At 46.9% G+C, this 27231-nt stretch overlaps 1 protein-coding gene across 1 annotated transcript in view; it reads right to left on the bottom strand.

The window, feature by feature from the left end:
- Positions 1 to 400: 400 nt before the first annotated feature.
- SLC13A3 (solute carrier family 13 member 3) overlaps positions 401 to 27231 on the bottom strand; it is a 90902-nt gene continuing 64071 nt past the window's right edge. The window contains exons 9-13 of the mRNA XM_005569245.5: positions 24835 to 24932; positions 17188 to 17300; positions 8291 to 8452; positions 5444 to 5581; positions 401 to 2166 (exon numbers count right to left, since the gene is read on the bottom strand). Of these exons, the coding sequence (XP_005569302.2) occupies positions 1990 to 2166; positions 5444 to 5581; positions 8291 to 8452; positions 17188 to 17300; positions 24835 to 24932 (688 nt within the window). The 3' untranslated portion in view covers positions 401 to 1989. The remainder of the gene's footprint in view (positions 2167 to 5443; positions 5582 to 8290; positions 8453 to 17187; positions 17301 to 24834; positions 24933 to 27231) is intronic.

Below are 27231 nucleotides of genomic sequence, written 5' to 3' on the forward strand. Positions count from 1 at the left end.
TTCATAAATGTATCTTCTAGAGGGAGAAGAAGATAATAAGAAAATAAGTTATACAGTGTCCTATTAAGGAGAAAATATAACAGAGTAAGGGGGTGGAGAGTAATGAGGGTGATATTTTAGACAGGAAGTCAGGGAAGCCTCTCAGGGAAGGTGACACCTGAGCAGGGACTTGAATAAAGTGAGTCGGGGAACCAGACATATATTTGGGAGCAGAGTGTTCTAGGCAGAGGGAACAGCACGTGCAAAAGCCCTGAGGCAGGAGAGTTTGAGTATGTGGCTGGAGAGGGGAGGGAAGAGCAGTTGAAAATCTGACAGGTCAACTCTGTGGAATCCCCAGCCCAGGAATCTGGGGCTTTGAAGCTCTCTTAGGTTCAGAAAGGCAGATCATCTCCAGGTCCAATGTTGATTAACATTCTTTATTTCACAGTATTTTTGATCAGAAGTCTTTGAAATCATGATTCATCTGGTTACAAATCCCAGGAGTTTCTCTTTGAATGAACCTCTTGCTTCCAGTCCCATACAACGTACCTCCCGCCAGCCCCAGTGGGTTGTAACTGTGATTCAGCACTGAGTGCTCGCTTGGAAAGGAGCCGGAGCTCAACCTCCGACTCAGAGGGCCTCTCCCACTGCTCTCAGGGAAATGCCCATGATTCACTTATGCTGTATCAACAACAAGTACAGCTGGGTGCTGCCTTCCCAGCTGGCCAAGCGCTCCTAGGGGAATCTCCACCCTCAGAGGCTTAGGAAAGGGAAGTGTGACGATTCAGGGCCCTTGGGCTAGTGTCTTTTCTGATACTGGGCTAACGCTGGGCCATTCCGTTCAGCAGACACTGAGGGCCTGTGCTCTTCACTGGGATGCCAGAATGCTTCTGCTTGGAACAAAGAGGGATTAACCCTTGTAGGCAGACACCACCTCCAGCCTCGGGCTCAAGGGGATGTCTCAGTTTTACCCATATGTTGAAGGGGACAATCTTTTGCTTGCCTGAGACATTTTACCCCGGCCTTTTACAAGTCCCCAATCTATCTTTTGACTTTTCTCTCACCCCTGACAAATGGGGCCTTTGATAACTAAACATGCCTACCACTTAAGGTGGTGTGTGGAGAGATCAAGGCCACCTGCTGGGACAAGCAGCAACTGACTGCCTTGCAGCCACAGAGGCCTCTGGGGGCCACATGTAGGAGGGTCCTGGCTGGAGGGGTCATGAGTCACCCCATGGGAGGGCAAGGCCCAGGCCTGGCGTGACCCCAGAATTATGGCCAAACTGACCCAGAAGAAACAGGAGAATCCTAAATCTCTCGGGTCGAGATGTTAGCTGAGGTTTCTAGAACTTCCCCTGGTATGCTTAGGAGCCCAGAGAAACAGCAAAGAGGCTTTGCACAGTCTCATGTCCTTGGAAAGCTATTTGTCCCTTTCCCTGTCTCCAAGGATTAAAACAGAATCTCTGACTGCTGGTTATTGGCAGGGGTAAAACAACTGGTGCAGAATGGGCACCCACTAAGCAAAATCACACATTGGTTGTGAACAGCTGGAACAACTCAGTTGGAACATTGCAGCCCATGAAAGTGATAAAGGCAAGGTGGTCTCTCCAGTGTAACTGAAAGTAATCACGGGGGGATGATGTCAGCTGTGCCCATGGGAATGAATGGCCTTCCATCCCAACTGTACGAGACAAACACGATGCCAGATTTGCTCACTGTTGATGAAACTGGGCTCTCTTGCATCGTAATGATAAAACAGCTCACTGATAAAGGAGCTTATTTCTCAGGCAGCAGATCTGAGAGATATCTGGGCTTTGAACTTCATGAGAGAGACAGAAAGTGTCCTAGATAATGGCTGGTGGACCCGAGTGGGCCACTGGAGGTCACCCTTGCTTGCCGCATATTGGATTAAAGAAAAGAATTATTTGATTGCTTTGTAGTGTCCTAGCAGCAGGTGATGGTGACAGCCCTTTGAGAGGGTTCAGCCTCAAGGGAGTCCCCCAGGGGGACTCAGAGGGTCCGAAATGTGTCGTTGGCCAAGGTGGGTGGCAATGCTGTGACATTGACCGAGTGCATTTCAGCCCAGTCCGGGAAGGTGCCCAGCTGGAAGATGGTCTGTGCCCAGGTATTCATAGCCAAACTGAGCAGCAGGACACCCATCAGGTTCATCAGGAGGCCTGTCCGCACCTGAAATAGAGCCCAGACAGAGGGAGAGGTCAGCACCTGACCCGCCATACAGATGGAAACATTCAGACTCAGAGACAGGAAGTCACTCACCCAAGATCGCATAGCCAGGAAGTGATGGAGCCAGGACACAGACCCAGGTTGGTCAATGCCTGGGACTCTTCAATCTTTATACTACCCTAGGCTGTCACTCAAAGAGCTGCAAATGTCCCCATTCATTGATGGCCTCTATGTTCCAGGCACTGTGTGCTATGCAGTTGTCATAGGGTTATGCCATTTAACCCAGAAAGCAACCTTACAAAGGTGATTCTTATTAATCCCCATTGTATAGAAGAGGAAGATGAGACCTAGAGAAGTTGACTTGCCCAAGGTCACCTAAAATAATCTTGTCTGATCACTAAATACCCCCATCCCACACACATATACACACACGCATGCACACACACACATGCATGTACAAACACACATAAGTACACATATATACAGACACACACACACATACACTTCAGGTCCAGTCCAGTCAGGCAGTCCTAGTCAAGGTTACCTTTGTCCATTGGGAAGCATTTTTCTTCTGTCAGTGGAGGATGTGCCCATCTGCTTCCCACCCTGGTTGGCCTCTTAGATGTGCCCATCTGCTCCCCACCCTGGTTGGCCTCTTAGATGTGCCCATCTGCTCCCCACCCTGGCTGGCCTCTTGGATGTGCCCATCTGCTTCCCACCCCGGCTGGCCTCTTAGACCATTCAGTCCACCCTGGGCTGAAAATCCCTGTTTTCCCACCTGGGTCTTCTGGTTGCCCCGCCTTCACATAGCCCAGCCTGAATCACTTGGTGAGACAGTTACTTCCTTTCTAATTCTCTGTCTATTCCCCCCAGAGAAAGTCTCACTTAGGGGTGTGATAGAAAAATGAATCTTGGGGCCCCCAAATCACTAAGCTAAAGAAAAAAGTCAAACTGGGAACTACTTAGGGCCAACCTGCCTCCCATTCTACTCAGTCATCCCTCTCCTGAGATGAATGCATATCTGATTGCCTTCTTTGGAAATGCTCATCAGAGACTCAAAATAATGCAACCATTTGTCTCTTATCTACCTATGACCTGGTAGCCCCCTCCCCTCTTTGAGTTGTTTCCGGACCAAACCAATGTTCATCTTACATATGTTGATTGATGTCTCATGCCTCCCTAAAATGTATAAAATCAAGCTGTGCTCCACCCTCCCTGGGCACATGCCGTCAGGACCTCCTGAAGCTGTGTCATGGGTGTGCGTCCTTAACTTAGGCAAAATAAACTTCCTAAATTTACTGAGACCTTCTCAGATTTTTGGGGTTCACAGGGGCCACCATGGCTTCAGCACTTCTCTGCTTCTGTCAGTTGCCCTTTTAACACGGAGAGGCCCAGAACCTTCTCCAGGCCGCTGCTATCAGGGAGGGCTTAATTCTTTTGTTTTTGCCGCTTTGCATTTATTTTTATGCCATGGCATATATTAATAATACCGGTTTTCCACTGATAGATGCGCTGGAAACATTTCTTCTGGAATATTCTTATTTAAGTTTTTTTTTTTTTTTTTAAATGTCAAGCTGATTTAGAAAAGGTGTTAAATAAATATTACCATGGACGGGTGGGGGACATACTGCGTGTGCTGTCCTGCCTGTCTTCTGAGGGCACAGAGGTGGAAGCCCCGGCACCTTCGGAGGATTAGAGACAGCCTGGCCGACACGTTGGGGAAACTGGGAGAGGACTGGGTCTCCCTTTGCCAGGGCTCGAAATTCTTTCTAGTCCCATGTTTGCTATTTAATTAACACCTAATTCATCACTCTGAGGAACAAACCTGCAGGTGGGCCATCCCTGCCCGGGACTGACTGACCGGGAGTGCCCCTTATATCCCTCCACATCTCTTGCAAGTCTCTACCTCTTGGGGACTCTCCATTTCTCTGGCTGTCTTTGTTCTCCAAATCTGTGCTGTTCGCAATGCTGCCCTCGCAGTCTTTTTCTCTAAGGAGCCTCCCTGCTTCCACACTTGTCCCTCCCACCCTAACGATCCACTCCAGCCAGCAGCCAAAATGATCTTCTACAGACAGAAGTGAAATCACATCATTGCCCTGCTTATTGAGGGTCCTCACTGTGGTTTGAATAAGATACCAACTCTGCCCTGCCCCCGCTGTTCCCCAACCTCATCCTTCCCCAACTCCACTGCAGCCACCCCAGCCTCCCGGCCCTGAATTTCTGGAGCACTCATTGCTATTCCTCACTTCCAGGCCTTTGCACTTGCTACGCCCACCGTTGGGACTGCTCTTCCCCTTTTACTTTGCGAGGCTGGCTGCTTCCCATGATCAGCTCCCATGTCACCTTCCTGCAGAGGGCTTCCCTGCCACCCCTCTCCCTCGTCCTCTTACACTTCCTCATGCTTTATTTCCTTCTGAGCACCTAGCAATATTGAAATTTACATAATTTAAGAAAATCTGCTGCACTTGTTGACGCCTGTCTCCACCAATAGAAAGCACCCTCCTGCTTGGTGTCTCTCCCACTCTGCAGTGCCCCCAGTGGCTGGAACATAGAATGCACTCAGTAAATACTGCTGCAATCAACAAACAAACTAATGAGCGTCTCTGTCTCCTCTCTTCTCTATCTGCTCTGTGTCTCCCTTTCTGCCTCGCTCCCACTCTTGCTCTCTCTCCCCATGCGTCCTGCAGGGGTCTTGTGCCTGGAGGGCCTGCATCATGAATGGGTTAAGCAGGTTGCCCTTCTTGGCTTTGACAGCTTTGGAAGGGTTATTTGCAAAGCCAGTGGAGAGGGAAAAGGCTGCAGGAGTCAGGAGTGGGAAGGGAGGAGCTGGTTCAGCAGGGACCTTCCGGGGGAGGAAACATATTGCCAGTAACCGGGCCGTGCTGAAAGCTGGTGGGGCCCTCCCACTGCTACAGTCCTCAGCTCCTGTCTCCTTCCCAGCTGGCTGAGCGCTGAGGCCCACCCGAGTCCCAGGGTGTGCCTGCTGCTTCTCTCTCCTAAAGATCGTGAGCACGAAGTGGGGTCCAGAGGGAGGGGGGAGTCCCTTGTCCCTGGAGCAAATTTTGGAAACTAGTCACTAAGGCAGTGTTTCCTGAGATTATCTAAGTGCAAGAATCATCCCAGAGTCTCTGCTAAAATGTATGTTCCTCGTCCCACTCGGAAAGACCTTTCAGAGACTGGGGAGTGGGGTCAGGGTGGAGGAGTCCTGCATAGAGGCCTTGCCCGCCCCGTGCTGCCCACCCACCTCCTGTGGCCTCTGCTGGGAAATGCCCAGACTCACCATGTCTTTGACCAGCAAGTGTCCAGAGGCGAAGGCGATGGAGTTGGGGGGCGTCGAGACTGGGAGCATGAAGGCAAAGGAGCAGCCGACTGTGCCCGGGATCATCAGGTACAGGGGGTGCACTCTCAGGCGGATGGCCTGGGCCCAGAAAAGGTGGGAGAGACCCGGAGAGAGACCAACGCAGAGCGACCACAGCGAGCGAGCGAGAGAGAGAGAGAGAGAGAGAGAGAGAGAGACAGAGAGAGGAGAAAGAGAGGCAGTTGGAAAGAGGGACACAAAGACGTAGAGACAGAGAGACAAAGACATCCATAGAGATGGGCAGAGTGGCAGAGGACAACAGGGACAAGTGAGAAGACAGAGTTAGAGAGACAGAGAGAGAAAGGCAGTCAGAAAGATACATGCACAGGCAGAAACAGACACAAGCAGGTAAGAAGAGAACCAGATCGAGAGAGAGGTGGAGAGAACATTCCCAGGGTTAGTGACATTCCAGGGCCACACCGTGGTTTGATCGGGGATGGGCTACAGTGATGTACCTAGAACACTCCTTCTCCAATGTGAGAGTGCAGAAAAGCACTTGGAGGGCTGGTTAAAGCCCACAGGGCTGGCCCCACCTCACCCAGAAGTGCTGATTCAGCAGGTTGGGGTGGGCCCCAAGGATCTGCATTCCTGACATGTTCCCCCGGTGCTGCTGGTGTAAGGACTGTGCACTGAGAACCAGGGCTTTATGACACTTCCCCTGCTTGCTCCTTCCCTCAGCCAAACAATCTCAACCCAGAGTTGGCCTCTGGATACCTCTTGTTGGGGGCATCCCTGGATTTCAGTGCGAACGAGAGCTCATGAGAGCATCTGTTGGCAGCTCTTCCAAATTTCTAAGACTGTGTGCATCAAACCCCTCTGCGAGCTGGCCGCAGCTACTGGGCCACCAGTTTGTCACCTCTCCCGCCTACAATTCATATTGATCACTTCTCTGGCATTTTACTTAAATAGGATGTTTTTGGGCCTTCTAAGGAATTTTTGCAACCCAAAGCATATTTATTTTCTCAAAAAGCTCTAAAATCACCCCCTTGCATGTAAAATGTTTTTTGATTTTGATGATAAGCAAAGTTTACAAGAATGAGGCATTTTCAAGTGTATTTTCCAGCAAAAGCTGCCCCTTACAGACCTGGCTGGGTTCTACGCTCCCTCATCTCCCCCATACCCCCTTTAGCACTCCCATTTCTCTCAGTCACCAGGTCTCCCTGAGGACCCCCACCCCATACTGCTGTAAAATGGTGAGCCACTTTGGAGGGCAATTTCCTCATCTCTAACAACATTTCAAATGCACATGCTCTTTGACCCAGGAATCTCAAGTTATAGGAATTTCTCTAGATGTAATCAATGACGCATAGAGAAGGCTCGGGTGATGCGTCATTGTTGAATAACAGCAAAGTCTGGAAATACCTATATTTCCACTGGGCAGAGAGATTGCTTAAATAAACCAACAACTGTCCATTTATAATGGAATATTCTCCAGTCACTGAAAAATAACACAGTGTATATCTGTGTGCTAACACAGATAAATTGATGCATGAAATAAGCAAACAGAAACCAAAGACAAAGTGCTGCACGTATGTGTGCTGGGGCGTCACTGTTTGCATACAAAGCATTGACTTGCATCACTGATTTAATTTTACCAGCGTGGGTTATATTAAGGTAATTATATGGTCTGGTCTTTAATCTGTTTAAATATAAAACTATATTGATAGTTTCCTTTTTAAAACTCCTAGTATAAAAGCTACCTGATCATGTATATATTGTTCTTTTCATACAATCATGGTTTCATTCTGCTATTTGCATCTCTTTTTACAGGTGAGATTGAATTACAGCTTTTTCTTCCCTTGCTCTCCTTATCTGGTTTTGGGGCCAGGGTTTTGCTAGCTATAAATTGAGTGGCCATGTCTATTTTTCTCTGCTGGTGAACAGTTCAGCTGAGTTGGGAACTCTCTGTTCCTTGCAAATTTGCTAGCTCTCACCCAGCAAACCACCTGGGGCTGGTGATTTTGTTTTTGTTTTTGAGACCGGATCTGGCTCTGTTGCCCAGGCACCTGCCGCTAAACCTGGCTACTTTTTGTACTTGTTGCAGAGATGGGGTCTCACCATGTTGCCCAGGCTAGTCTGGAACTCCCGCGTTCAAGCAATCTGCTTGCTTCAGCCTCCAAAAGTGCTGGGATTACAGGCATGAGCTGCAGAGCCCAACCTGGGGCTGGTGATTTTTAGTCCAGTAGTTATCAGTTGGGTGGGGGGAAGGAAATTGTTCCCCCGACAGGGAATATTTGGGAATGCTAGGAGACATTTGATTGTCATGATTTACGAAGGTGCCACTTGTCTCTAGTGAGCAGAGCCCAGGGACGCCGCTGCATACCCTGTAGTGCATGGGACAGCCCCATACAGAGAACGATCAAGCCCCAAATATCAACGGTGTTGAAACCCGTGCTTTAGAGGGAGGCTACTGCTTTGCTTACCATTAGAATTTCTCCTATGGCCATTTGTTTACTCAGATTTTATACTTCTTCTTAATCCAAATTTGGTAATTTACCTGTTCTAGAAAACTCTCCATGTCACCATGGGTTAATTTTCCCAAAAGAGAGAATTGGGAGCACTTTGAAAATACTTGCTCTATGTATGCATTTTTTGAAGGAAAACATCCAGTATTAAAAAAAATTGTACTGTGGTTCTGACACGCTTTCACGTATTTTGTAAGACAGCAATGGCAACTGTAGACCCCAGTGAAGCTCCCTTGGCAGGTGGAAGATTTCTGAATGTGTGTTGGGGGAGGGGTGCTCCCCTCTTCCCCAGAAGGACCCTCACCAGCTCTGCCAGGACCGGCAGGAAGATGATGATGGTGGCTGTGTTGCTGGCAAACTCAGTGAAGAAGGCGATGACCACAGTGATGAGCAGCACAGCCAGGGCGGGGGGCACATTCTCCAGGGGGTGCAGCTGCCCGCCAATCCATACAGACAGCCCTGATTCCTGTGGAGGGAAAGGTATTCCTTCATACCCCAGCCCATCCCCAGCTGCTGCCCCCCAGAGAGGGTTAGGATAGATCACAACAATGACAACTGTACCCCTTCCCAGATGGGGAGACTGAGGTGCAGAGAGGGCAGGTGACGTGTCTGATATCACACATTCGAGCTAAGGTCGCACATCTGAGCCAGCAGCCTCTCTGCTTCTTGAACTGCTCTCCACTCTATCTCACACAGGCCAGGGACCCAAACCTCTGGGTCTCCAATAATCCATTTGGTTCTAGCGCCCCTAAGCGCCAGTTTAAGTGGGAGAGGGAAATCAAACCAGACCCTCAGTAGTAAAACTTCTCATCCCTCCAATGAAGGTTATTAATTACCCAAATAGTAATAGTCACTTATATAAAATAGTCATTATTTTTGTAATTATTAAATGATATATTAATGTGTATGAAATATATATACAAGATTTACCATATATTATATATAAAACAGGTATCAGATATACATCAAGTGCAACACAATCAATGTAATTATCAATAATGATGGTATTTATAGGCCTGTAATCCCAGCACTTTGAGAGGCTGAGGTAGGCGGATCATTTGAGGCCAGGAGTTTGAGACCAGTCCAACCAACATGGCGAAACCCCACCTCTACTAAAAATACAAAAATTACATGTGCACCTGTAATCCCAGCTACTCGGGAGACTAAGGCACAAGAATCACTTGAACCTGGGAGGGAGAGGTTTCAGTGAGCCAAGATTACGCCACTGCACTCCAGCCTGGGCAACAGGAACTCTGTCTCAAAAGCAATATATATATATGTGTATATATATATGATACACATATATATGAACATATATGTATATATACATATATGAAATATATATGAACATATATGTATATATACATATATGAAATATATATGAACATATATATGATACACATATATGAACAGTAATAAGGATAATTATTACAATATAATAATACAAATATTAACGTTGCATTATTATTCATTCTCGTAAGAATCACCATTATTGAGGCTTTACAGGGGACCAGGCACCTGCCGGCATTAGCTCCTTGACTCCTCCCAACAATCCTGAAAGGTAAATATCATTGGTCCCTGTTTTACTGAGGAGGAACTTGAGCCCGAAAGTTTTTGTGACTTGCCCAGGGTCCTTAAAAGTAGTGCCTGAGACAGCCATCTATCTTCATAAGATGATGTGATTCTGCAAAGCTCCCTGCGAATCAGCATCTTCCTCTGGACACACCAATCTGTCACCTTGCCTCTAAATTAAGAGCAATGCCCAGTGCTGACTCCAGTCCTTCAGGGTAGAGACGGGTAGAGAAGTTCACTGAGACTCCACTCCCTTGTCAGTGCTGCAGAATTATTTGGGTGCTCTCTCTGCTGACTTCTCCAGAAGTTACCCTATTTACCAGTGTATAACATCTATAATACTCTTCCACACCTCTGTCCTCTCACCATCAAATGCATCCTTAAATAACTGACCCAACACATCATTACAAACACAAAGCGAAGCGGCAAAGCAGAGGATGTCAAAATCTGCTCAATGCTGCCCCCTGGTGGAACTGTGATGCAGTAAGATCACAATAAAGCGACCGTTCACTTAGACCTAAAACAAAGCTGTAGGTTTTGGAGCTGATCTAGGGCAGAGCTGGGTTAGTTCGTTAACATTCAGAATCCAATGTATTGCTACCATAGCCCTTTTATCAACCCAGTATACCAAAGACACTTTATATATATACTTTTACTTTTAATAGAAAAGTTTCTGCTTCCTCAGAACTTAAAAATTTCATAATCAATTCTAGAAGACAACATACAGGGCCAGGCATGGTGGCTCATGCCTGTAACCCAGAATTTTTAGAGGCCAAGGCGGGCAGGTCGCTTGAGGTCAGGAGTGCGAGATCAGCCTGGCCAACATGGTGAAACCCCATCTGTACTAAAAAAAATACAAAAATTAGCCAGGCGTGGTGGTGCACGCCTGTAATCCTAGCTACCCGGGAGGCTGAGGCAGGATAATCGCTTAAACCAGGGAAGCGGAGGTTGCAGTGAGCTGAGATCATGCCACTGCACTCCATTCTGGGTGACAGAGTGAGCGAGACTCCATCTCAAAAAATAAAATAAAATAAAATAGAATACGGCATATAGTTTTTACATAAATAAAAGAGTACACTTGCCCCTACAATTTGACTTAAAAGTTACCTTCAATGGAAGAATAATAAATGCTTAAAAATATTTTTCCCCAGAAGAGTCCTCGTAAGACTAAGGTGTTTCTGGTACATCTGCAGTTTGTCTGCTAGCCTGGGGAATACGGTAAGTGGCAGCATGGAGGCCACAGCCCCTCCCCTAGCTGCAAAGAGCGCTGCAGGGAGAAAATGGGACCTCTGGTTTTTCCTATAGGCCACAGCTCTGGCAAAGAGTCTGACCTGACAGCTCTGTGCTCAATTAAACAGAGAGGGGCTAGAGAGAGGGAATATTAATGACTCGGGTAAGTGAGAAGCCAGGAGCTGCCCCGTAGCTAGGCCTCTGAGTGACCGGGCTTCCAGCCAGCGTCCCCGCAGCCACACAGGCCTTGGTGCAGCTCCAGCACTGGAGGGAGGTCTGGCAGCTTCCGAAGAGAGGAAAACCCCTGTTGCGTCGGGTTCCACTGGGGACTCTGAGGGGACTTCACCTGCCCGTTCCCATTTTATTTTATTTATTTTTTTGAGACGGAGCCTCACATTGTCACCCAGGCTGGAGTGCAGTGACACAATCATAGCTCACTGCAGCCTCTATCTCCTGGGCTCAAGCAAGCCTCCACCTCAGTGTCCTGAGTAGTTGAGACTACAGGCACACACCACCACGCTTGGCTAAATTTTTTTAAGTGATTTTTTTATAGAGACAGGGTCTTATTATGTTGCCCAGGCTGGTTTTGAACCTCTGGGCTTAAGCGATCCTCCTGCCTAGGCCTCCCAAAGTGCTGGGATTATAGGCATGAGCCCCCACGCCCTGGCCTCTTTCCCATATTCTTAGGAATTGGAAGCTTTGTTTCCTTGGAAACACACAGCCCCACAGTGTTCCCAGGGACTCCAGGGACCAGCAACAGCCAAGGTCAGAGGTGGCATGGCCAGAAGGTGAAGAGATGGGGCTCTGGAGTCAGTCTGAGTTTGCTTCCCAGCTTAATCCTTTCTAGCTGTCACGTAACTTCCTAGGCAAGTCACTTAACCTCTCTGTGCTAAAATTTCCTTATCTGTAAACCAGGGATAATGATAGTGCCTGTCCCAGAGGGTTATTGTTGGGAGAAAAGGAGCGAATCTATAAAGGGCCTAGGAAAGTGGCTGGGTGCTTGGTTAGTGCCTGCCATAACTAGTAGCATGAAGTCACAAGATGCCTGAAGTGGTGGAACTCAGAAATTGCCCAGTGCAGTGGTTTTCAAATTATGTTCCTTACTGGCCTTGAAGATGACCAGAAGTACCCAAGGCCACCTTGCAAAGATGGGAGGTGGGGAGACTGGGTTGGCAGAGGTGCTTCCCTCTTCCTCCTGTTTTCTTACTTCAACCAGGTCCTCTCTTCTTGGTGTCTTTGATACAGAGTAGAGGAGCATCTTATAAGGAGGTTTGTTATGGCATAAGTTCAATATTCATAACTTAGCCCAGCCTACCTTCAATGTGCTCAGAACACAGACATCAGCCTACAGTGGGGCAAAATCATCTGGCAATACTATACACTGTAGAATATCTGTTGTTTACCCTCATAATTGTTCAGCATCGACAAGAGAGTATCCTACCACATATCACAGCCTGGGAAAAGATCAACATTCAAGATTCTAAGTACCTTTTCTACTGAATGCATACCACTCTTTCACCACTGCAAAGTTGAAAAATCATATGTCGAATCATTGTGAAGTCAGGAACCATCTGTACAATTATCTCCATTTTATGGTTGAAGAAACTGAAGCACAAAAAAGCTCAGTGATTTGCCCAAATAAATAATATGATGTGCCCTAGTAAGATTCAGAATCTGGATCTTAGTCATGTAATCAGGCTTCTCTGTCCAATAAAATGAGGGTAATAATAATTGTATTAGTCCACTCTCGCTCTACTAATAAAGACATACCCAAGTGTGGGTAATTTATAAAGGAAAGAGGCTCAGTTGACTCACAATTCAGCTGGGGAGGCCTCAGGAAACTTACAATCATGGTGGAAGTGGAAGCAAACACATCCAGCAAGAAGTGCCAAGCAAAAGGGGGAAAAGCCCCTTACAAAAAAATCATCAGATCTCTTGGGAACTCACTCATTGTCACAAGAACAGCATGAGGGTAACTGCCCCCATGATTAAATTACTTCCCACCAGATCCCATGACATGTGGGGATTATGGGAACTACACGATTCAGGATGAGATTTGGGTGGGGACACAGCAAAACTGTATCAATAATAAAGATGACAGATTTCTGGCAGAAAATGAGAAATGGGGAGAATACACATTTTCTCCTTACCTCTATCACCACAATATATTTGTAAGTTTGTTGTGCCAACAGAATAAGATCAACCTTTCATCAATGAGTTAATGCAATAATAACAGTAATCATAATAGTGAAGATGAGCGTGGCTCCTAGTTTGAGCACCTGGGGTATATCACCACTCTTCTGGGTACTTTCCATACATTATGTTAGCAATTCTCAAAGCAGCCCATCTTGTAGGTCATAGCAACAACGATGTGTTAAGCACCGTTATGCACCCAGTGTCTTCTAGGTGACTAGAACAGTGGTGGATAAAACAGACACGATCTCTGCCTGCCTCATGGAGCTTCCGTTCCAGTAAGAGACACAATCAATAAACATGCCCACAGGATCATTTCGGGGGTGGATGTGGTATACAGGAATAGGCAGGGTCATGAGAGGAAGAGGGACTGGGGTGGGAGGCTATTCTAGACGTAGGGGCTTGGGAGGGCATTTCTGAGGGGCTGAGACCTGAAGAGTGAGGACTCAGAGCTCTCAGGACGAAAATTCAACAGAGAAAGGGAAGACGCAAAGGCTGTGGGGTGCATGCAAGTCTGGTGTGGCTGAGGAAGGGGCCAAGGAGACTGGAGGGGTGTTAGGAGGGAAGAGAGGTAGGTGCCAGTGTTGGGACCTACATTATCCCATACAACTTTCTGTGTTGGCCAAGGGAAACCTTGGACTTGAGTTTAAGTCTATGCAGAGTCATGACTATATGGTTTTGCGGCAGGAGAAAACTGCAGTGAGGACCCTAAGTGGGCTTAAGCGAGTTGCTGAGGCTCAGAGTAAGCGCTAGGATAGGCTTCCTGCCCTTCAGAACCAGCGCTGGGAGTCAACACACCCAGGCTCACCCTGGATTGCATCCAGGGACCTCCGATCCTCAGGAGGCTGCCAGGCTGTGGTCTGATGAGAGCATGGGGCAGGGGCCAGGAACCAGGATGTGCCATAAGCATTCTGGTCGCTCCTGGGCCAGGCTGCGGCTGCCCGGGGAGGGGATGGTACGACAGAGGCTGGGGAAAGGAACAGCTACTACACAAAGCCCCTGTTGAAGAGAAACTCCGGCCAGCTGCCCAGGGCTGGGCTCAGAGCCAGGGTGGCCTCTTAGCATGCCCAGCATCCCGCAGCCCAGCCTCCACTGAGAGCCAGTGCTCCCCACACTACTCCTGGAGCTTAGGGAAACCTCTGGATCAGGGTCATCTCATCCAGCCTCCTTCATCTAGTCCAGGCTGGGCTCAGATCACCGAGGTAAATGGCACCATTTCCACCAAGTTGCTCAAGCCATGAACCTCCACCTGATTCTTGATTTTGATTTTCCTTTTCCTCAGTGTCTAACCATAATAACCAACTGTGCTGGGCTGTGTTCTCATTTCTCTGCATATATTGACTCACTTAACAATCATGACAACTTTACCAGGTGGGTGCCATTGTGATTCCAATTTTGCAGATGAGGAAACTGAGGCCCAGAGAGGTTTAGTAACTTGACAAAGATCACACACCTAAGAAGTGGGAAATCTGTGATTCAGATGGTCTGGTTCCATCGTACAGCACACTTCTTCAAGATCTTGATAACATGTCATTTCCTTCAGAAAACCTTCCCTAAGACACCCCCAGCAGGAGGCAATAGCATAAGTCAGATAGACATGAGTTCAAATCTTAGCCCTGCTACTAATGAGCTGTGTTACCAAGAACCAGTTACTTAACCTCTCTGGGTCTCAGGATTCCTAAAATGGAGACAAATAACAGTGCTTTTGCTCATCTATTCCTTTGTTCCTTTTGAAGTCTGTACTTTTATGTGTTTTTTTAATAAACAAAGTAAAACATATTTTATTTTCAAATGGGCACCTGTGTAGAGAGGCTGAATGTGCCACCCAGATCCCCGTCAGTGGAGGTCTTGTTGCCCCCGTTAAGGGAGTGCACTCAGCTGTCTCAGACCCCAAAAGCAGCCTCACTTGAGGCCATACCTGCACCTGGGGCAGCTTGTGTCCCCAGACAGATGGATGCTGGGATACAAGGGCCTGGCTATCTCTGATTACTTGGACTACTTCTGAGGGCCATCTCAGCTCCAGTGGTCCTGTGGGGTTGGGTCTGCCTCCAGCTGCATTTCTCCCTCTGCCCTCTCCTGCTTTCTGCCTCTCCCTACCACAGTGACCCCAAGGGCACAACCTAATGATGCCCATGCTTGCGAATCTCCATCCTGGAGTCTACTTCCTGAATGCCCAACCTGTAGAAACCATGGCATGAGGATTTATGAGCTGGTGTGCTGCAGTTTTTAGCACTTCTTATCAGCTATATGTATCGGGCAGTTATTCTTTAATATTTTCCAGCAACCCTGTAGAGTAACAGCTTTGAGCCTCAGTCTATGGACGAGAAAAATAGGAACCCAGAGAGGTTAAGAAACCTGCCCAAAGTGTCCCAGCACGGAGTGGTAGAGCCTAGATTGACCAGATACTGAGATTCCCAAGCCTGGGCTTCCGACCAGTGTACACCATTAACAGGTATCCAACATTGTAACTTCATTTGGAACTGAAAATTGAAATTAACAAGAAAAGGCAATAAAAGAAGTAATTTCAGCTTCCCTTATCCTTAATCGCAGACTGACTCTTAACTGGCTGTGGTTTCGAATGCCTCGGTTTACGAGGCGTTCAGAGGTGGGACGGAGCTCAGCCACGCGAGCTTTGGTTTCAGATCCTGGCTCCACCATCTCCTGGCTGTGCAAATGTAGGCGAGCTATTTAGCCTCCTTTTGCCTCCGATTCCTCATTTTTAAAATGGAGACAGTGATAGCATCTGATTCAGTGGTGTTTATAAAGATCAACTGGGTCATATTTGATTCACAAAGCACTTCGAACAATGGCTGGCATGTGCAAAATTCTGGAGTGAACAATTTGGAGTCTGGACTCTGAAATCAGGGAGAATTTGAACCCCAGCTCCCAAGCAGAGTGCAATTGTAAGAATTTAAGAGAGTTGCTTAATTTTTCATGTCTCAGTTTTCATATCTGTAAAAGAGACATAAAACCATTACCCAGCTCTTAGGGCTGGTGCGGCGATTCAGTGAGATAATCTGTGGAGACAGAAGCCGGATGCCGACGTCGCACTGCCTGGGAGCTGGGCTGGCTGACCTGCACTGGCACACCCCGGAGAGTGAGCACTCCCTGAAATTCTGCACTCCCTGTGCCTCATTTGCTCCACCCTGGTCCCAGCCCTGACTTCTGAGCTCACAAAGCCCTCTGGAATAACATTAATAATAACATCCATGAACTAATTAATATTACTATCTAGGACTTATATGAGAGTGGTTAAGAGCATAGACTCCAGAGCCAAACTGCCTGGATTCTAATCCTGACTCCGTAGCTGTGTGACATTAGGGAAAAGGTACTTTATCTCCCTGTGTCTCAACTTCCTTATCTAGAGAATGGGCATAATAATGGTATCTACCTTATAGCATTGTTGGGAGGTTTAAATGAGTTAATGTGTAAAGCATGTTTTTTACTTTTTCTTTTTTTTTGCGGGGGGGTGGGGGAAGATGAGGTCTTGCTCTGTCACCCAGGCTGGAGTGTAGTATTATCATCATGACTCCACTGGGATCACCACACCCAGCTAATTTTTTTTTAAAATCCCATCTCTACAAAAAAATACAAAAGGAAATTAGCTGGGCAAGGTGGGGCATCCCTGTAGTCCCAGCTACTTGGGGGGCTGAAGTGAGGGAATTGATTAAGCCCAGCAGGTTGAGGCTGCAGTGAGCTGTGATGGCACCACTGCACTCCAACCTAGGTGACCAAGCGAAACTCTATCCCAAAAAAAGAGAGAGAGAGAAAAAAGAGAGAGGGTCTCACTATACTGCCCAGGCTGATTTTGGACTCCTGGCCTCAAGCCATCCTTCCGCCTCCGCAAGCATGTTGAACAGTGTCTGGCATTGGGTGAGCACAATATTGTATTATCCCTCTTAAGTCACGGAGCCCTCGAGTCTTAATATTATTAGTATTAGTATTATATTAATATTTTGTCCATCATGAGTTCCTTAAGGATCCAGGTCGTAACTCATTCCTTTCTTTCTCTGTAGCACCTGGTCCTGAGTGTGGACCTGTGAGGAATGAACTATGATCATCTCAGTTTGGCAGGTGAGGAAACTGGCTGTGCCCCCAGGGCGCGTGCAGCTCACCTGCTCTGATCCTGGTGCTGCAGCCAGCACTGGGACCCGCCCACACCTGCCTCCCGCTGTTCCTGCTGGTTAGGGGGGCCGGGGGTCTTACCTCACAGCCTTTGGCCATGGCGAAGCCCCCTCCCAGGAGAAGGATGATGTTCCAGGGCACTGTCTCCTGGGCCTTCTTCCAGGTCAGCAAGGGCTCTGTCTCTGTGTTGGGAGCTGGGCAGAGAGAGGGATTCAGCACACACTCAGGGCCGCTCAGCCTGAGGCAGAGGCCACCAGCCCTGCAGCCCCATCTTACTGGGGACACTCAGGGGTCCCCAGGAAGCCAAGTGGTGGATCCAGCATCTGGCTTGGAGCTTTAGGGAGAGAGCGCACAGGCATCATGATAGGGGAGCTGCTCTATTCCCAGTGAAAATAATTTTCATGATTCCCACAGCTTGAGAGTTTTAAAAAACTCCACATGCAGGACATAACTTAACTCTCCCAACAGCCCTTCGGCACAAGAGCTATTTTTACCCTCATTTATAAGAGAAAAGGTTTTCTTTGTACTGGAACATGCACAGAGAGGAAAGAAAAAGAGGAAGGACATTTAGAAAAATAGAAACAAAGGGTATTTTTGAGCCTTGAAATGATGGGATGATTTTTATTTCCTCGAAAGTGGCAGTGCTGCAGTGGTGAGGACAGTGGGCGGGGGAGTCAACAGACTTTCTGCAAGGGGTTAGCGAGTGAATCATTGAGGCTTTGCAGGCCACACAGACAGGCTCTGTTGTCACTACTCCGTCATTGTGGCATGAAAACAGCCAGAGACCATACCTAAACATGTGGGCCTGGTTGTAAATAAAACTCTATCTACAAAAGCAGGTGGTGGGTTGGACCTGGCACGTGGCTAGTAGTGTGACATCCCTGGGTTGGGGGCATAGGCTTGGAGACAGACCCTCCTCAGTCTTGGCTCACTGCGTGCCCTTGACAAGTGACTTTGCCTCCCTGAGCCCATTTCCTCAGCCAGCACATGGCACATTACAGAACCAGGGGGGTTCCTGTGAACACCAACCAGGACAATGATGGATCTGCAGGGAGATGAGGCATTTCCAGTTAGCTGATAGTTGCATCCCCAGGGTCTAGAACAGTGCCTGACACCTGATGGTTACTCTGTAAATATTTGTCAAATAATGTATATGACACACTTAGACCCATGCCTGGTGCGGGGTAAATCACTCCTGAAATAGGACTTTTCTTGGCAGACTGTGACCAGGGAAGCAGGGAGGATGGGTCTGACTCCTTTAAGGCAGTTTGCCATCTTCCAGTTCCTGGTCAAGCAGTTATGGACATTTTGCTTCTCCTTTTGAGCTTTTTCCAAATGTTACACAGTGGTTTACCTAAAACAAGATTTTATAGTCAGGAAATAAAGATAATAAAAGCTACTTAATAAAATCCCTCTACCAGCAAGCATGCAGTCCACAGGTGTATGCCGCCCACAGGTGCATGCTGCCCACAGGTGTATGCAGTCCACAGGTGTATGCAGCCCACAGGTGTATGCAGTCCACAGGTGTATGCAGCCCACAGGTGTATGCAGTCCACAGGTGCATGCCGCCCACAGGTGTATGCAGTCCACAGGTGTATGAAACCCAAAGGTGTATGCAGTCCATGGGTGCATGCAGCCCACAGGTGTATGTGGCCACAGGTGTATGAAGCCCACAGGTGTATGCAGCCCACAGGTGTATGTGGCCACAGGTATATGAAGCCCACAGGTGTATGCAGCCCACAGGTGTATGTAGCTCACAGGTGTATGCAGCCCACAGGTGTATGTGGCCACAGGTGTATGTAGCCCACCGATGTATGAAGCCCACAGGTGTATGCAGCCCACAGGTTTATGCAGCCCACAGGTGCATGCAGCCCATGGTATCTACATGTGGTGCAGGTGTCATATACCTTGAGGGGATTCTTGGGCCAAATGCAACATACACTTAAGCCCAGAACTGGACAAGGCAACCAGACATGGCAGGTGGCCCAGCCCTCTGCCTTCAGGTGATAAAATATTTCATTAAAGAAGTACAAAAGGTCTGAAAAAGTGAAGTGACTCACCCCACACAGCAGGTAAGGGTGGATGGGACAGAGGAAGGAAGAAGGCCTTGAGCAGGGTCCCATGTAATGCAGATTAAATGGTGAGCGCGTATCAGATTGTCTGTCACATGCCAAGTGCTCAGTTAATGTTAGCTACCATGGTTTTTATTGTTTTCCCATCCAACCATTCCTTTGCTGCTATTTCTCATAAGCACAATCTCTGACTATGTGGATTTCCCACTGCAGCTCAACCTGATATTCGCTGGCTGTCTATAGCAGTAGCTAAAGGCACAAGCTTTAAACTAGACTTGAATCCTGGCTCTGCTGTGCCCCAACTGTGTGATTTGGGCCAGTGTCACTACCTTTGTGAGCCTCGATTTCCTCTTCTGCAAAATGGGGTAACAGCACTTCCCTCAGAGACTTACTGGAAAGATGAAATGGTCCCTCTGTGCAAAGGACTCATCCCAGGGCCTTGCCCAGAGCAAGTCCTTGGCCTATTTAGCAAATATATATCGAGTACCTGCCATGTGTCAAACACTCTTCTGGGCTCTCAGGATACAGAAATGGCCAAAACAGAGAAAATTCGTCTCCTTGGAGAACTTACATTCCAGGGGGGAAGTCAGGTGATAAACAAATAAATATACTGGCCGGGCATGGTGGCTCATGCCTGTAATTCCAGCACTTTGGGAGGATGAGGTGGGTGGATCACCTGAGGTCAGGAGTTCAAGACCAGCCTGGCCAACATGGTGAAACCCCATCTCTACTAAAAATACAAAAATTAGTTGGGCATGGTGGTGGGTGCCTATGATCCCAGCTACTTGGAAGATTGAGGCATGAGAATCGCTGGAACCCGGGAGGCAGAGGTTGCAGTGAGCTGAGACTGTGTGGGTGCACTCCAGCCTGGGCAACAGAGCAAGACCCTGTCTTAAAAAATAAATAAATAATGTCAAGAAATTTCATGTGCTATGAAGAAAAATAAAATAAGGTAAATGAATAAAGAGTAACACAGGAGGGAGATTTTCTAGATGGTGCAGTCAGGGAAGGTTTCTCAGGAGGTGGCATTTGGACAGAGCCCTGAATGAAGTGATGGAGTGAGTCATGAAGCTCTCTAGAGGAACAGCTAGCTGACAAAGAGGAAAGAGAAGTCGTCATCATCATCATCATCACCATCATCATCAACTACTTTTCCACCACAAGCACAGTGCCTAGCACATAGTAGGCACTCAATCAATATTTGAATGACCACAAAGGGTGAGAAACGCAAGTGCAACTCAGACCCATAAAAGAATAGTGGGGTGAGTATAAGAAGAAAATCAAGGCTGGCTTGAATGTCTGGTTCTAGGTCCTCTCTCTCTTTCTCTTTGTCTCTCTCTCCCCCTCTTTTTTTTTTTTCTTGAGGCAGGGTCTCACTCTGTTGCCCAGGCTGGAGTGCAGTGGCGCCATCACAGCTCACTGCAACCTTGAACTTCTCAAGCAATCTTCCTGCCTCAGCCTCCCAAGTAGCTGGAACTACAGGTGTGAGCCACCACACCTGGCCCTGACTCTTTTTAATGAGCAGTGTGACCTTGAACAAGTCACTTACTCTCTTTGGAAACTTACTGACCACAATATAAGACTCCACAAAAGTCTTTAGTGTTAAATACCAGAAAGTATCACATCAGCCAAGTCTGCACAGGGTCACTGGTGGCCAAAGGACAGGCAGTGCTCATGGAGTTCCCTCCCCACACTCTGGGCAATGCTGGAAACTCCAGTTCAAAGACCCCTGGGCTAAGGACACACATTGGCATTCCATGGACCAGACTCAACACACGTGTTTTAGTGCTACTGTGGTTGGCCCACATAGTATTTGTTTTTCAACTTTAATGAGTTGCCAATATTTAAAACCAGGGAGATTCCACATAAAAATCTAGATTTTTGGCTTCTTTTGAAAAATCAGCAAATCTGACTAAACTAGTTCTGTTTTCCTGCATGGGTACAATCAGTGAAAACTAAGTAATATCTGCCCCCTTTAATTTAAGTGGGGATTGGCTCACCAGTTTTCCACAGACCCTGCCTTGCGACAAGACTGAGGCTGTCACTACTTCTTTTTTTTTTTTTGAGACAGACTTATTCTTTCACCCAGGCTGGAGTACAGTGGCATGATCTTGGCTCACTGCAACCTCCACCTCCCAGGTTCAAGCAATTCTCCTGCCTCAGTCTCCCAAGTAGCTGGGGTTACAGGCATGCACCACCCACCCAGATAATTTTTGTATTTTATATTAGAGACAGGGTTTCGCCATGTTGGCCAGGCTGCTCTCAAACTCGTGACCTCAGGTGATCCACCCACCTCAGCCTCTCAGAGTGCTGGGATTACAGGTGTGAGCCACCACGCCCGGCCTCTCACCACTTCTTACTGACCTCAGCTGTTGTCTCCCTTTGTATAATAAGGAAACTGTTCTCTGTTTCAAAAATGGGAAAGGAAAGATTGACAAGGAGGGCCATATGTTTCTTGAGACACATTTTCCTGAACTCAATCTGCTGCATATAAATGTTACCTTCCATCTGGAGACAAACATAGGTCAAAAATATATATATATATTACATATAATCTATATTATATATTATATATGATATATTTTTATAGATTATATATTTATAAAACATATGAATATATATCTTATATATAAAATAAGTGTTACCTCCCTGTAGGCAGTTGAGTTTGCAACCCCTGATCTATAAAGCCAGTAAAAGCCAGAGGTGGAAGGCATCTAAGGGACTCCCTCATTTTCTAAGTGAGAAAGCAAGGCTCGGAGAATATAGGAGCCTCCCTGAGGTCACCCAGAAAAGTAGTAGCAGAGCTGGGATGCCAGTCAGCTGTGTCATAGTAAAGTAGGAGGCGGGACTCACTCCAGGGGTGGGGCTTGGGCACCAGACCAAATTGAGGACCAGCCAAAACAGGTCCTGGGTGGAAGCAGCTTTCCATAAGACATGCCCACCAGTATACCATGTCAGTTTACCATTGCCATGGCAACACCCGGAAATTACCATCCCTTTTCATGGCAATGACTCAACAACCTAAAAGTTAACACCCTTATCCTAGAAATTTCTGCATAAACTATACCTTAATTTGCATATAATTAAAAGTGCATATAAATATGACTGCAGCACTGCCTCTGAGCTACTACTCTGGGCACACTGCCTATGGGGTAGCCCCACTCCACAAGGAGCAGAGCCTCTGCTGCTGCTGTGCACTGCCGCTTCAATAAAAGTTGCTGTCCAACACCGCTGGCTTGCCCTGGAATTCCTTCCTGGATGAAGAAGCCAAGAACCCTCCCAGACTAAGCCCCAATCTGGGGGCTCCCTGCCCTGTAACAATTGGGCCTTCCCCATGGCCCCAGCTGAGAGAAAGCCCTGGGCATTGTGAGTTCACCCCCAGGTGCCAGAACCATGGTTGGGAACCTGACCAAGGGCAGCTGATCCATAGGCTGGCCAGGGATCTATGAGGCTGTGAAGTAGCCTTGTGGGAGGAAATCTGCTCAAAGAACAACAAGCTGAACCAACCCGACTCTTACATCTTACAGATGCATCAATGGGAAACAAAGACCCACTGGGCGAAGAGAAGTGACACCTGAAGGTGAAAGAATGAACAGAGGCCGCATGACACACAGGGGGCATGATTGGGCTGAAGTTGGGTGAGGAAGCAGAAGCCAGGAGGAAACAGATACTGTGAGGACACAGAGGCTCAGGGGAAGCAGAGGCTCAAGGGAGCAGTTGGACACCATGAGGAAGTGGCCGCCATCAGGTGGAAGAAGCCAGGAAGGGGCAGAAAGTGTGAGAGGCGATGCCACAGGGAATAGAAAACATGAGGAAGTGGAGTTAGCAGAAGCCACGGGGATCAGACACTATAAGGGAACAAAAGTAGAGACTAAAATGAAGCAGAAACTATAAAGGTACAAAACCTAACAAACAGCAGAAACTAGGAAAAGGTTAAGAAATTATATACAGAGGGAATGATGAGAACAGCCAGTTGGAAGACTGACTGGAAGAGAAGCAGAAATGGAGAAAAGCTGAATCCTGTTCAACTGCAGAGTACGCAGGCCCACAGCTAAGCCTCCTTAGGCCCAGTTCCAGCCTCCCTGAGGTCCAGCTATGCTACAGGAACTGTCTATGGGACAACAGGTGGCTCATGCCTGTTGTCCCAACATTTCAGGAGGCAGAGATGGGAGGGTCACTTGAGGCCAGGAGTTCAAGGCCAGCCTGGGTAATGTAGTGAGACCCCCGTTACTACAAAAAAAAAAAATTTTTTTTGAGACAGGGTTTCACTCTGTCACCCAGGCTAGAGTGCAGTGGGTGCCATCAGAGCTCACTGCAGCCTTGACCTGCCAGGCTCAATCGATTCACCCACCTCAGCCTTCCAAGTAGCTGGGACTACAGGCGTGCCTCACCATGCCCAGCTACTTTTTTTTTTTTTTTTGTATTATTTGTAGAGATGGGGTTTCTCCATGTTGCCCAGGCTAGTCTCAAACTCTTGGACTCAAGCAATCCACCCGCCTCAGTCTCCTGAAGTGCTGGGATTACAGGTGTGAGCTACCATGCCCAGCTGCTACAATTTTTTTTTTCTTTTAATTAGCCAAATGAGGTGGCTCACACCTGTAATCCCAGCTTCTTGGGAGTTTGAGGTGGGAGGTTCACTGGAGCCCAAGAGTTCGAGACTGCACTGAGCTGTGATGGCGCTACTGCACCCCAGCCTGGGTGACAGAGTGAGACCCCATTAAAAAAAAAGAAGAAGAAAGAAAGAACTGTTTATGGAGCCTGTAAAATCCTCATCTTCCTACAGGACACATACACTATACTCCCCACACTCAAACCCCGACTCTTCCATGGCTAGGGCTATCCTGAGTGACTCTATTTTTCTCAACAATAGAAAATAGTTTGATTATGGTCCCTATTTCCTGACTCCGGAGGAGCTCAGCCAACTGCCCCAGGTGGCAGCCTCAGGTGTTGGCGTCACCTTCTGGCAGACATCTGCTGGACACCAGAGGAAGTCGCAAGCTGGCAATCTGAAGGCCACAGTCTATGGCATTTTGTTTAGAGGTACTCAGCGATTTTTTAAAAAATGGAATCGGAATGCCTTCAGGCAGTTTCTCCTCAGTCCCCAACACTTCCTATACAGTTGAAACCCAGCTTGTGTTTTCCATGCGTGGCTCCTTGGGCAGCCAACGTGCAACTCCTGCTTTGGGCCAAGGGGTCATTTTTCTGCAAAGGGCAAGAAAACTAAACATTTTTTGCTTCGTGGGCCAAGAGGCAAAATTGAGGCTATTGTGTAGGTACTAATATAATTAAAGAAAATAAATTTCCACAGGTTCCTTAGGGGAAAGCAAAATTTGATACACGGACACTGAAATTTAGATTTCATGTAACTTTCACATGTCCTGAAATGTTTTTCTTTTGATTTTTTTTTCAACCAGTTAAAAATCTGAAAACTGTGCTTAGCTCACAGTCTGTTCAAAAACAGACAGCTGCCTGGATTTGGTCTGAAGACTGTAGTTGCTAACCCCTGTCCCCAGACAAGGCAACGGTTCAGACAGTGAAAGGAGAAGCAGGAAGGACCACGTGGTTAGTGCAGTGGGGGGTTCCAGGCCCTTGATGACCACACTCCACGTCGCAGTCCTCACTGAGCCCACCAAGACCCCAGCCTTGACCACCTTACCTTTGAAGTCAAACCACCACTTGAGAGAGGGCCTTTGGGACGGGAAGAAGAACAAGATGGTGACAATAGCCACGCCGGTGACGGCATCAGAAAGAAACCTACAATGAGAAGGCCCCAAAGCATGTGACCCTGGGCATCTCAGTGGGCCGAGGTTTGGCAGATTTGTAACGGAGGATTTGTGGAAGGGAATTAGGCCTGCTGTGAAGGGGCCATTGTTGGAGGCTGGGCCACTGGATTCTGTCCTGCAATGCACTAAGCATGATGCAAAGCTCTTCATTCACAGCTCCCCAGGGGCATTTAGATGCTGCTTGCGCCCAAGCAAATGCTTATCCTCCCAACTCAAGGACCCTAGGAAGAGGGACTCGACCAAAGAGGGGAGAATCTGAGGGCCGCAGAATATTGGAATCCTTGGAACCCCCAAAAATCACCCTCACCGGGACTCCTGTGAGAACCCTGCCTTTGTTCACCTTGTGCTTGAATCCCTCCTGGGATGGGCAGCTGACCACATTGAGATACAGCCCACTCACACCAGTGGAACCCAGATTGACCCAGCCTCATGGCCCCTCAAAACCTGACTGTCGCCTTTCAAGCATCCACAATGTGTCCTTTAGGGGAGACATTAAGCCCTCGGGGCAGGCACTTTCCATTTCAGGTGGAGAATCAGAGGGTCAAAGAGCAGAAACAACCTGTTCAAGGCCAGACCCTGAGCAAGTCATTTTGTTAAACTGACATACAAATACAACCAAGATACCCTGTAAATTTTAAAGTTTTTATTTTCAGCATTGGACACAATTCAATAAGGAATTGGTTAAATACATCGAAGTGTTCCCATTCTGTAGACCCTGGCCTTAAACTCAGATTGTTCTGGCTCCAAGCTCAATGAAGCCTAGAGCTCACTGCTAACCAGAGCTCTTTCCATTCACACATTTGGAGAGTATTCAAACAGACAAGAAGTTGGAAGAGATGGTCAATATCATTATAATCAGAGAAATGCAGATCAAAACACTAATGGTATACCATTCATCTGCCAACAGGCAAGACTTGAAAAGGGGAGTAAAACTGGTGAGGGCATTGGGAACATACGCCCTTAGTGAAAGAATAAACCAGTTTAACCTCCTAGGGCATTTGGCAACATGTTTCCAATTTTACATGTAAATACCCTTTGATCCAGTTATCCTACTTCTAGGTATTTAACCTTGAGAAATAGTCGTACTTTTGTACACAGATTATGTGCAAGGATGTTCATTATTGATAAGAGTAAAAAAAGTTGGAAGATTTTTGATAGACACATTTAAAGAAATTATGTTCCATTCATATTATGAAGTACATTGCATCTGTTTAAAAAAAGATAAGATAATGTCAATCTCTATGTATTGACATAGAAATACAACCAAAATACCCTGTAAATTTTATTTTAAAAATTTGTATTTGAAGCATTGAACACAATCTAATAAGGAATTGGTTAAATAAATCAAAGTGCTCCCATTCTCTAGAGTACTATGTGGTGTTTTAAAAGAATGAAGTTGTGACCTGAGTCCAAGAAAATAAAATTTAAAAAAAAGAATGAAGTAAGTTCAAAATGGCAAGTTGTCCATGATCATATTATTATATTTTACAGTCTTTTGTTATATGTATACATATTTGTATGTGTGTATGTATGAAGATATGTGTGCATACCTGGAATGTCACACACCAAACTGCTCATTGCGATCATCTCTGGGCAGTGGGACATAAAGTGGATAAAGAGCCATTAACTTATTCTTTTACAATTCAGCATTGTTTGAATTTTTATGAATATGCATAACTTTTGAAATTCTATACAAAATTAAAAAGCAGATTACAAATAATATGTCGATGTGATCACGTTTCTGTTAAAAAAAATCTTCTTTTTAATAGAGTTCTAAAAGCCAATTGGCATATGTTTCATTGAGGTGTGATTAACATGCAATAAAAAGCACCCATTTTAAGGGTATAGTTTAACAAGTCTTGACAAATGTATACAGGCTGATAACAGCGCGATCACAATGTAGAACAGTTCTCAGATAGGCATTTTTTAAAAGTCAGGAAAGATGTATATCAGAATTAGAGACTGAGATTTGGCTGACTTTTCACATTTTCTGTATTGTTGAAATGCTTATAATGCTCATTTTGCATCTGAAAAAAATAAAGCATCTATATTTTGGAAAAATAAAAAAAATGGTAAGAGCAATGACAGCTTCATGGCTTTATGAAATTATATTGTTTCTTGCTTATAACAACCTTCAGGAGATCAGAATTTATGTCACCCATTTTACCAGGGAAGAGGTTGAGGCCCAGAGGGTGAGATATCTGGATTGTGCACTGTCCAGTATGGTAGCCACAAGCCACATGTGGACTAGTGGGCATTTGAAATGTGGC

Source organism: Macaca fascicularis, chromosome 10, assembly GCF_037993035.2.
Source record: "Macaca fascicularis isolate 582-1 chromosome 10, T2T-MFA8v1.1".
NCBI lineage: Eukaryota > Metazoa > Chordata > Mammalia > Primates > Cercopithecidae > Macaca > Macaca fascicularis.